Genomic DNA, 13076 nt, shown 5'->3' with positions numbered 1-13076 from the left:
AAATAGATATATATACATATTTTCTTTTGAAATAAATTCATAAGTTTAGTGTTTTTGTTCGGTTAATCCGACGGCTGATCATTTGTCTTATTAACAGTAGGTCACATGACTGCCAGTTATCATCATAGCCTCTTAGCCCCAATAACACATATCTAATTATTTTGAATCTAAACCTTGTATTAAATAATTGTTTTATTTATTTATAATTTCAGATAAGGTTTAAAACATTCTTAAGATAAAATTAAATCGCTATATCACAGTAAATATAACATGGAGTCTAATTTCTACGGAATAAAATATCTTCAGACGGAATATAGACACTTCTCATGCTTTCATAACGCACCGATTAAAACATAACGGTTTATTCTTCTTTACAAAATTTAAGACAATTATTGATTGATCAGAAAGATTATAGCACAGAAAACAATAAAATAAGTTAATTAAAATCGGAAAAAATACATTATAAACTCTTTAACAGGTAAATTGCTAACTGTGAAACGGGTGCAACTATAGGTAACTATAGCCCAAATTTTCACAGTTAATTTGCGATAATCGTTGACACGCGTTATACAAACATATGAACACCTGGTCAAGTGAAGGTCAAGGGTTTAATTTACGATCTTAATTGAAATTTGAAAGTAAAAACAAAACAATTAAAACATTTTTTTTTTCCGAATATTCGTATTCGTTTTTCAATGTTCGAATATTCGGTAGTGTTGCGAATATTCGAATATAATTCCTGGCCCTACTCTTTTCTAAACAGCAACAAAATATACTGTTTATTAATTTGAGCTCAATAAAAACACAAATTGAGCCTTGTATTGTATAGTTGTAAAATCTGGACAGTGACTTTACTATTATGATATTGATTCTTGACTTCCTTTATTGGGAATTTGGGAGTCATTGACTTATGATTTTGGCTTTTGACTTTCAAAATTCATGCATTTCCATCTTTTCGCCAATTATTATCTGACTTCCAGTGTCAAATATTTTGCAGTCTGACAACCAAATTTTGAAACTTAATGAAAGCCATGTTGAAATGCTGGAGATCAAGGCCTGTGCATATGCACAAATGTATTACATGTACTGGCTATTTAAAGTTGCTGTGATAAATTTGAAAATTTGTTTCCATCATTGATGTGTATAGAAGTTGTTGCTTACTGGTGGAGAAATGATTTCCTAAATTCCTACTGGTATAAAATGCTTGAACAGTTCACTATTGTTACAAAGTTTTACTATGATGTTAAAACAAACAGGTACTTTAACCAAAATATGTGTCACAAATATTAACTTATATGAAATAAAAAGATGATTTGAGTTGTAAAAATTATTATTTTATTGAGTGATTTACTGGACTTTTTACCTTCAGATAAGACACATTTTATCCCTGGCAAGGACAGAAGTCGTCCATACCAACTTGAATTAGTGTTCAGGCTACGTGCTTTGTCAGTAACAAAGATCAGCATGGAGTTTGATCGAGCTTTCCTCAAGTGGACCGAATACCCTCCGGATGCTAACCATGGGTTTTATGTTAATTCTGCTATTATATCAACCATATTACCCAGTGGGCAACAGTTCACTGCAGTGCCTCAAAATTCTTCAACATTTGAAGAAAGGTAAACTTACTTTCAAGAAGTTATTATAATTAAACAAGAAGGAAGAGGTTATATTTACATGCTTAAAGATGTAATTTAATAGTCGCTTTACATTTGAGGGCTATATTTTCTGTTTTTACACATGTCATTATTGGAAGCTTTCAAACCAGAATAAGATTTCTTTATATTTCACAGTCTCCCAGCTTGGCTCATTAGGGAGATAATTGGATTAATAATCCAGGGTTTGATGGTTCAATCCAAGAGCTAGACAAGGGACGTATGTGGCCGAGTGGTTAAGGTCATTGACTACAAATCACTTGCCCCTCACCACTGTAGGTTCAAGCTGTGCAAGTGTCTCTTCAGACTCTTTCATGTGAGAAAGCTATCCAGCAACCTAATGAACGTCGGTGGTTCTACTCGGGTTACTAATGGAGAAATTGGTAATTATACCCCCGAAACGAAGTTTGGGGGGTTTATAGGAGTCACTCGGCGGTCGGTCGGTTGGTCGGTCCAGCGGTCTGTTGCATTTTCCTTGTCCGGAGCATAACTTGAAGACTAATGATTGGAATTCAAAACAACTTCACACAATGGTCAAGCACAATAAGGGGAAGTGCATTGCACTAGAACCATAACTCTATCTTGACTAATTACAGAGTTATTGCCCTTTGTTACTTTTCCTTGTCCGTAGCATAACTTGAAAACTACTGGTTGGAATTCAAAACAACTTCATACAATGGTCAAGCACAATAAGGGGAAGTGCAGTGCATAAGAAAATCATAACTCTATCTAAAGAAATTACAGAGTTATTGCCCTTTGTTACTTTTCCATTGCATTCTTATGTCCGTACCATAACTTGAAGACTAATGATTGGATTTCAATATAACTTCATACAATGATCAAGCCCATTGAAAGGAAGTGCAGTGCACTAGAACCATAACTCTATCTTGACTAATTACAGAGTTATTGCCCTTTGTTACTTTTCCATTGCTTTTTTTTGTCCAGAGCATTACATGAAGACTAATGGTTGGAATTCAATACAACTTCATACAATGATCAAGCACATTTAGAGGAAGTGCAGTGTACAGAAACCATAATTCTTTCTTGACTCATTTAAGAGTTTTGCCCTTTGTTACTTTTTATTGTCCTGTGCATAACTTGAAAATTAATGGTTTGAATTCAATGAAACTTCATACAATGGTCAAGGGCAGTGAGATGAAGTGCAGTGCACAAGAACCATAACTTTATTTGGACAAATTACAGTTATTGCCCTTTGTTTACTTTTTTGTCCAGTGCATACCTTGAAAACTAGTAGTTGAAATTCAATACAACTTCATACAATGATAAAGGGCAATGAGAGGAAGTGTACAATAACCATAACTCAATCTTCAGTATTTGTAGAGTTATTGCCTTTTGTTTTTTTTCCTTGTCCGGATCTAATGTTTAATTCAACTTCATACAATGGTCAAGCTCAATGAGGGGAAGTGCAGTGTTTATAAAGCTAACTCTTTCTGGACTTATTACAGAGTAATTCAATAAAACTTCATCAATAGTCAACCACATTAAAAGGAAATGCAACATACAAGAACCATAACTATCTTTTATTACCAACAACCATAACTGTATTTTAATTCTTTTGCAAGGTTTTATGTTACTAGTGACTAGTAACATCCTCATTTTCAAAGCAGTCTTGCGGGGGTATTAATCACATTAAGTGATAGTTCTAGTGACTGGTTAGTTATCCAGGAAAACAGGTTAGGTGGTCTGACTGCCGAGTTATAAAAAAAAATGTGTTGAAGTCAGCACAAAATTTAGACAAGCAAGCAAATTTTATATTTCACAAATTTAATTTTAGTAACTCTCTCTGAACTAAAAAGAATTCTGATTTTGTAGAAAGAAATCTCAGACAAATTATTGTCATTTTGCCTTCCATATTTTTATTTGTTTGTTTTTTAAAATGATTTTGAGTAAGATTGTAGAATGAAAAGTAAAGTAATCTGAAAACCATATTAATACCATTTGAAATTTATTTTTTAGGCATATATCTAATTGGTTTTTACAGGAAATATCTAATTTTCCTATTCTTTCGTTACAGTATGATAGACAAGTCGAGTGATTTTTTTCTGAGGATTCACACAGAGAGTTTGCTCGTCTCACTGCCGACGCCAGACTTTAGTATGCCGTACAACGTCATATGTTTGGCGTGCACGGTGGTCGCCATAGCATTCGGTTCCCTGCACAATCTCACAACACGGAGATTTGTTGTCATGGACCCAGACAAGAAAAAAGACAACCCTTTACAAAAGCTTAAAAAATTGCTAAGCAGGAAGAAAGCAAGTGATACTGATGATAAAGATGAAAAAGAGAAAAATGACGATTCTGTGAATGATGATATAGACAAGGATAAATTAAGTGAAGGAAACGATTCAGAAAGTGATCAGAAAAATGACGAAAGTAAAAAGACTAAAACCAAAGCTAAAAGGAAGGATATTGTTGGGAAGACTTGATACCATTGCAGAAAGTCTAGTCAATTTTTTTTGTAATTTAAAGTTAAAAGTCGTTTTCAGGTAATATGAACAAAATCGCATTTAGATAATTATATAAAGAGAATTGAATTTGTCAATGCCTTTGTCAGCACATCTGATGTGTAATTGTGTATCTAGATTATTGTACAGTAACTATGGTTTTCTTGCTACGCGACGACCAAACCTGTATACTTTCAACTAATTCTGTCCGTGCAATCAGTGCAGACTGGCGATCAACTGGCCAGATTCATGCTGTCTGATCACAGTCTGCACTGTTTTGCTATTAGTTTCTACATTTTATGAAATGTTCTCTTGAAATGATGAATGGTTATGTCCTGAATGAAAGATGGACAAGTCCATTTTAGATATTTAGGGTGGTAAGGGTTAAATTATGAGATGAGAGGGAAAAGGTAACTGAGATAATGAGCTTACAAGATCAAAATATATAAGTTTTTGATATCTCCTTGATAAATTGGAAATATTTGTGGATTTTATGGAGTTGTTAGCTCAACTATTCAATCAAAGGTGGCATTATCCAGGTCACGCCTGTGTTAATGCATTAACTGTTTAGGTATTATGTGTAACTTCTTATCTCAATAAACTGCTGAACGTTCTGTCAAAGGTGCATACATGTACTTGGGATTATAATTATAGGTCACTTGATCAAGAACTACTAGTATGACATGGATTTTGACTTAACTGTAGCCATTTGTGAACTTTAAACATTCCTGAATCACCCTAGTTTTATTATTCAACACTGATAATTATAGCTCAGTGTACTGTCCATCACACAGGTTCACAGCTCATGTTGTACAAGTTTGTACATTTCCTTTTCTGAATTAAGTAATGATTGAGGAGAAAATCAGACTGTAATTCTGTGATACCAATAAAAGACATTGATATGGACATTGATTATTATATATATTGTATAAGGTATCCAGATAGTTAATTTTGGGGGATGAACTATCAGGTTATAGCCAGATCAGCCTGTGATTACCAGCAAAAAGATGTTATTTGATTAGTTCAGTTATGATAATATATTTCACGGAACGAGCACCAAAAGGCACAGCCACGCTAAATATGAACTTTTGGTGTTTCACTTAAGTAAACAAATTTTCTTTTTATTATATGCAAAGAAACATTTAAAAAAAACATTTTAACCTAAAACTAAATGAAAAGCGCATCAAATAATAATACAACGTGACGTCATTTACGATATCATGTCATTAAGTTAGTTTTCAGTACTGTGCAAGCTGGTATTTCACTGCAACAACGTAACAGGCTTAAATTCAAAACAGTGAAAAATATCAAATTGATATTTTCGCTGTTTCAAACGGTGAAAATTCAGCTTTATATTTCACTGATACATTTCGATAAACCATCGAAAAGCATGTGATAACAGGCAATATATTAGAAATAGACAAAATTATGTAACTCATTTTATTTCATACCCTTTGAATTATAATAATATGGTGTGTTTTATTTGTGAAGCATATCGTTATATTGTATTACATGCTACATGTATTGTATTACATGTTCCATGTATTGAATTACATGCTACATGTATTGTATTACATGCTACATGTATTGTATTACATGCTACATGTATTGAATTACATGCTACATGTATTGTATCACATGCTACATGTATTGAATTACATGCTACATGTATTGTATTACATGCTACATGTATTGTATTACATGCTACATGTATCTAAAACAAATTCAATTTTACACATTTCCTTTCTAAGAATGGAATACCATGTTTATTACTATTGACAATTATAGTTTTGATCTGATAAGTTACATTTGTAACTTTTGCTGTCATTATTTGCTGAATATGGTTTTATTTGTATATTCAGTTGTGTGGCCTGATTGAAATAGTTTTGAGAAATCATGTGAGTAATTATAAAGTTAATCCATTTGAAGGAAGATTTCATTGACCTGTAACAGACTTTTTATGATGTGTTCAATAGACTTTTTTGTAATGTATTCACATATTTCAGAAATTTATTTCTGAGAATATTTCTTAATTCTCATTTGCATATTGGCTGTTTAAGTGCCCCAGCTGATTTAAGTAAGAAATTCGAATTTTATGTATTTTGGCTATTTTACAACATTTGAGTTTGAGAAATTGACAAAAATCCTGGTAATTTTTGGACGGCTTTTGTCCGGGAGGGCTTTTGTCCTACACTCTTTAAGTTCCTGTTCATTTGATAATGAGCATAGTTAACAGGTGCATATTTTTCAATATTGTTCTCTTTTTTTTCATCAGCAGTTTTTTTATTTCATTTTTTTGTAGATTTGAATTATATGTGTGATTAGAAACCTGTGTTGTTTTGTCCTTTGTTGATAACATATTTTGTATTGTTAATATTTTTGTGTTGTTCCTAAAAATATAAATATTCTGTTCTTAGAAGTTTGCTTTTGAACAAATCAGTTTATTTTTGTAATAGGTATTCAGCCAAGCTAGTTAAATATTGTATCTTATTTGCAATGTTAGATAATAAAGTGCAATTATGCAATGAGAACGGTGACCCCAATTTTTTTCCATTTAAAATGTTTCTGTTATCATATTCTAACAACATGCCAAGTTGAAAGAAATTCTATTGAACAGTTTTAATTTTGCCTATATGTCTATATGAAAACTCCCGAAAACCTCCTTAAATGCTGCTGAATAAGGTGTAACAATGTAGGTAGAACGTCATAAAATTCATACCGCCTCTGTGGTCGAGGGGTTAGAGTCGATGACTTCTAATCCAGTTACCTCTCTGGCGTGGGTTCGATCCCCGGGAGATGCTTTGGTAGTTTAGCGCGGAGGAAGGTTGTCTAGTACTGGTGTAACTCTCCAGGAACGATGGTTAGGAAACTACCCGCCTATATGACTGAAATAATGTTGGATAAAGGCGTAAAATGAAACAAACAAACAAACAAACAAAGTCATAATATTCATAATCAAGATTACAATATGCAAAAACTAAAGGTGGTGAATTAACATGTAGGTATATATATAAGGGGATAAACCACTCTTGGTGTTGAGCTAGCTTTTCACCTACAGGGTAAAACATTACAAAGGCTGCCGCTGAAAAAGGCCAGAAGACCGAAAACTACAACAAACTTGTAAAAGTGTTTTAAATTACATGGAGCGACAGTTAGGATATGATTTTAATGAGATTGATACATGTTTTGTAAAAAAAAGGATTATGAAAAAGCGGTAAGGAAAATTGGCAGCTAAGAACATTACTGTAGGTACAAGGGAGACAAAATACATAAAAAAAATTGTCTTACAATATATTGATTGATAACTTTGTTGTTTTTTTGTGCTTCAGTCCTTTTGTAGTGTAGTGCCATTTGTTTTGTTTACATTTTGATTTTTTCTAAACAGAGGAATTTATTGTTTTTTGGTGCAGTTAGTTTATTGCCTTAGTTACAACGAAATCCATCATTCCATATTTGTTCTGTATTGCTTTCTTACTTAGGAACCTGATGAGACTATCAACAAATAATTTGTTATTTAAAATTATGTGTTAGTTGAATTCTCAATCATTATCTTTCTGTAAACCAAAAGTTAATAATATTTGGTCACTTGGATAAAGCCAGACAAACCTGTACATCCCCTACATCCCCACAGTTTGAATATACTGATACACTAGTGTCTGAATATACTGATGTCTGAATGGACTAAGGCCTGAATGTGCGCATATCTGAATTTGCTGATGTCTGAATATACTGATGTCTGAATATACGTGTACAGATGTCTGATCGGACTTAAGTCTGACTGTTATTTATCCTGCTACCGTCTTAGTCCAAGAAATCCGTGCATAAAATAGGGTGAATTGTGCACCTCTTGTGAAAAGCATGAAACTTGGCATGGTGGCAGGAAATAGTATTTCAATTCATTTTAGCCTGGGATCCACTTTTTAAAAATCCAATATGGCCGCCAAAATCCAAGATGGCCGCCATATATTAAAATTTTCAGAATATTTGGGTATTTCAGCTGTAGTCATACCTAGAATAGTAATAAAGCATCAGTTCATTATATTACAGATTAATTTATATTCAGGCCTCTGATCCAGGTTGTGCAAATCCAAAATGGCCGCCAAAATCCAAGATGGCCGCCATTTATTTTCATTTTTCAAAATATTAAAGTTTTTCAGCTTTATTCTTTACAGGTCAGTATGAAATAGCACCACTTTATTTATATTACAAATTTTTATATTTTCAAGCCTCGGATTCCAGGTTGTGCAAATCCAAGATGGCTGCCAAAATCCAAGATGGCCGCCAAATTAAAATTTTGCAGAATGTAATAGTTTTCAGCTGTTGTCGTCATTACAGAACAGTATAAAATAAGACTAATTTAAAATTATGGCACTGCATATTTATTTATATTCAAGCCTTGGATCTAGATTTTGCATATCCAACATGCTTGCCTAAATCCAAGATGGCCACCATGTTGAATTTTTTCAGAATATGTTAGCTTACCAGCTGTAATCATTTTCAAATAAGTATAAAATAGCACAAATACATTATATTACATGTTTTTTAACCATACCAGCATGAAAGACGTATTGTATTTGCCTTCGCCGTCTGTCTGTCTGTCCGTTCGACCGCATTAAGCTTGTCCATCCTTCACAGGTCAAACTACAGGTCGGATTTCAACTTAACTTTACAGGAGTAATCAGTACCTGTCCCGCCGAGATTTTTCGTCGATTTTTTCCAGCTTTATTGGTGGAGGAAGACCCCGGGTGTTCCGGGCATTATTTCAGGCACGAGCGGGCACCTGGATAGAACCACCGACCTTCCGTATGCCAGCTGGATGGCTTCCTCACATGAAAGATTTCGACTTGAGTGAGGTTTGAACCTACAGCGGTGAGGGACCTGTGATCTCAAGTCAGCGACTTTAACCACTCGGCCACGGAGGCCCCCTAATCAGTACCATCCAAGTTATGGACATCACCGTCACATTCCGCTTCGCTGCACAAAATGGCCACCAGAGCAGAAATATCTTGCCCGGCCTAAACTGGGTCAAACTACTGGTTGAATATCAACCAAACTTTACAGGAGAGAGCAGAAATATCCCTAGTTGTGCACACACACCACCAGCACAGTTCGCTTTCGCTGCACAAAATGGTCGTCGGAGCTAAAATAAAAAGATATTGTCCGGCTTTCACAGGTCAAGTTACTGGTGGGATTTCAATGAAACTTCACATGAGTGACCATACATAGTTTTGGAGACATGTTTTTGTGACAAAAACCCATTTAGTTATTAAACTGTTTTAAAGCATCCGATTCATATTAAAACATGCTCATAATTAAATTGCTCAGATTTCTTTTTACTTGATTTACGAAAACTCAAAAGAAACAAAAGAATATTTAAAACAAAAATGGACGTTAAAACTATCTCATAATTTCATTATCTGCTCTGAATAAAAATCTCTTTGCTATTTTAGGTAATTTTCAAGTTCAAGCAACTTGCAATCAAACTAAGCTGAGCCTTATTCCAATGATATAATATTATGTAGCTGACCTCCTATTGGGTCATTGTGCAAGTGCTAAAGGAATGGTATAGAAATGTTTGTATATTTTTACCAACAGCTATGTCATTTTCCCTAAAAAGAAAACACTTCATAATAATAATTTCAGAGAATTCTAGACTCTGTAATTTGTATTTTGATAAGAATAAAAAGTAAAACGTAACCCAAGACTACTTGAAGTAGTTTATGTTCAAAGTCAAAGTGACAGTTCTTAAAAAAATTGTGGATAAATTGCTGAAAATGTTAGAAATAATGATATTTCAACAGTTGTACATCAGGTTCGCTTTTATACTAACTGAAGCAAGGTAATGTTTAAAGTGTTATCAACTAATACTAATCAGTATAAACAAGAAAACTTTAGTCAATTATCTATAATTAACACCTATTGATCTAGTACTGAATGTCTGTCAAGTTAAAGGTCCATTGTTTCATTGTTGTTGTGATTCTAGGAGTAAATTAAAAAAAAAAAAAGCTGAAATAAATGACAACCTCATGAGTTAAGCTAAATTCGGCATGATTTCACTAGTTCTTGTGTACAGTCCTTTGACAGTTGTGGAAACCAAACAGAAATTATTTAATCTAAGTAAACAATTTATAATTTGTTAAAGAGTTTCCATTGTTTTTGAAATACAAAAAAACAACAACAAACAACTGAGATTATAAATCAACTATTATACTGTAATATCAGAAAATACATATGATTATGTAAGGCTTAATCAGGCATTTCAACTGCTTTAAAATATAAGAGGGAGAAATTAACAAGTAATTTAAGAGCGTTGCCCCTGAAATGCAGCCCCGAAATTCGCAGTAAGTCAGTAAGTTAGTATCTCAATCTTAAAATTGGAATCTCATATCAAAATTATCAAATAGAAAGAGCTGCAAAAGTCTTAACTTGATCTCATATAAAGTCACGAATTACTTATCGTAATAATGTCAAACACTTAAGTTTGATTACAGAAAAACCCAAGATATTTTTGTTCAATTTCATTCTGTTTTTGTTGTTTATTCATAAGACCTTGCCAAAATAATGACATAATAAGAGTCTGATTCCATTATGTATGACACAAAATATATGCTGCTTAAATTACTAATGAAAAAGAACTCACAGCTGCAGTAAGACGATCACAAGGATGGTGCAAACTAAATTTATTAAAAGATTGACAGGAGAAGAAACCCTTCTGTCTCTGACACTTACTAGTATAAATCATACTAAACATTTGGTTCAAATAAGCTAAGGAATTGTGTGCACTAAAATATACAATACAATAGAGGATTAATTCACATTTTTCATGCATTAACATCTACAGAAGCTTGAAGACGCATTCTGAGCCCTCATTCTATGGGCTCAGGTTTCAATTTCTGTAGATGTTGATGCACAAAAAAATGTATTAGTCATTCTGTTTCGGTGATTCTACGATATGTTGTTTTCCGCATAAAGAAACTAGTTTTGTATTGATTTTAACTTTGATTTTTGTGTGTTATGTTTTGATAACAAGGTAACTGGGGATCATTATTAAAATCAGCGGCTTTGCATGGTATCAGAATCATGCACATTGACAAGAGCTATTGGTAGGACATCATAAAGTGTTAGCCTGTTCTCGGTGCTTTATAGCTAAACAAGAACCTAGATTATGAAGAATTCTCTATATTCAAAAGGGACATAATTCTGTCAAAATCCATGATAGAGTTATTGACCTTTAACGGTGACCTTATATTATGCTAAAAAATAAGTGTAATAGGGTTTAACGTATTGCATCATGATTTTTTCACAAAACCAACTTGCATGAAAAACTTGTAAAGCTGACGCCTTTGGTGTACAATATCACTTGCTCCCTATTCTTTGAAATATCAAGCTAAATAATGTGCTCGCATGGTTATCCATAAATGCAAGTTTTTTTCTCTGTAAATGTACATCTGTATATGCAGTTTTATGCAGGAATACCTCTTTTTTTAGTTTGTTTCATGTATTAAAAGTGTTGATGATACAAATTACCTTTATTATAGAAATTTGTCAAAATATATCATCATTTAATGACAGCCATATTGGATTTTGAAGCCATATTGAATTTTCTACCAATGCTACTTAAGCAATTTTCCAGAAAATTACTATTTTTGACCTATAATGTCAATTTATTTCATTTTCTAGTCATAAATAACTTCATTTTGACATGACCTGTGTACATTTTACATTTTGGCGGCCATCTTGGATTTTGGCGGCCATCTTGGATTTTTAAAAAGTGGATCCCAGGCTGAAATAACTTGAAATACCATTCCTTGACACCATGCCAAGTTTCATGCTTTTCACAGAAGGTGCACAATTTTTTCACAAATTTCTTGGACTATCTATATCATCAGCTGGATAAAGCCTTGCCGGATAAACTTATCTATCTCCAGTCATTACGTCACATGATGACGTCACATGTTTAGCAGCACAACAAAACTACATTTAGATGTTATTTTATCGGGAAAAGTAAGAATTTAACCATTTAATTATTCTAAAAACATGATTAAAAAGCAGGATAAATCAAATACATGGTTGATGTCGGGATGGAGAAGATTTATCCGGTTCGCTGCGAAAGTGAATCTTGGCTCGCTAAAGCTCGCCAAGATACACTTTCTCGCTCACCGGATAAACCTTCTCCATCCCGACATCAACCATGTATTTTCTATATCTCAGAATTTATGCTTGAACATATGATTCCTTCAGGTGGGGAGAGTAAACAAACCATACTCACACTATCTCAGAGTATTATTTGTATAGTGATTTACAAAACTTAATCCCAACTCTTTCCAAGGGATGTACAGTGATTATTTTAATATCTGAAACAAGGCAGTATTAACAATTAATAAAAAGGTTATGAATCGGTTATCAATTTGTATATTTAATCTGTATTACTGGTGTTGTTTCATGAAATATTTTGCTCATTGTATTGTTATATTTTGTACAATTTTGTCACAATTATAATATATAAATTTCAGAAAATGTATTTAGTTCTCTTTCATTACTTTTTGCTGCTTGGGTCAAAGTCCAATTTTTACTGCAATCTGATGTCACATTCAAGCTTTTAACATATACCAACCTAGTAAGACTACTACTGAGGACAAAAAATTGAGCCGTGTCATGACAAAACCAACATAATGGGTTTGCGACCAGCATGGATCCAGACCAGCCTGCGCATCCGCGCAGTCTGATCAGGATCCATGCTGTTCGCTGTCAGTTTCTCTACTTGTAATAGAATTGGTAAGCGAACAGCATGGATCCTGATCAGACTGCGCGGATGTGCAGGCTGGTCTGGGTCCATGCTTGTCGCAAACCCATTATGTTGGTTTTGTTGTGACACGGCTCAAATAATTTTAGTTGGGAGTTGTTATTTCCTACCAGCTTTCATAATTAAAGGGACTCCACTGCAGATTGAAATATTTTT

At 33.5% G+C, this 13076-nt stretch overlaps 1 protein-coding gene across 1 annotated transcript in view; it reads left to right on the top strand.

The window, feature by feature from the left end:
* Nucleotides 1–7056, top strand: part of LOC132759099 (GPI transamidase component PIG-T-like) — a 33562-nt gene extending 26506 nt beyond the window's left edge. The window contains exons 10-11 of the mRNA XM_060750823.1: nt 1370–1616; nt 3688–7056. Coding sequence (XP_060606806.1) covers nt 1370–1616; nt 3688–4099 — 659 coding nt within the window. The 3' untranslated portion in view covers nt 4100–7056. The remainder of the gene's footprint in view (nt 1–1369; nt 1617–3687) is intronic.
* The last annotated feature ends 6020 nt before the right edge of the window (nt 7057–13076 follow it).

This window comes from Ruditapes philippinarum, unplaced genomic scaffold (assembly GCF_026571515.1).
Source record: "Ruditapes philippinarum isolate M1 unplaced genomic scaffold, ASM2657151v2 ctg8451_1_1_1_1, whole genome shotgun sequence".
Taxonomy (NCBI): Eukaryota; Metazoa; Mollusca; class Bivalvia; order Venerida; family Veneridae; genus Ruditapes; species Ruditapes philippinarum.
This window is presented reverse-complemented; position numbering and strand designations above follow the sequence as displayed.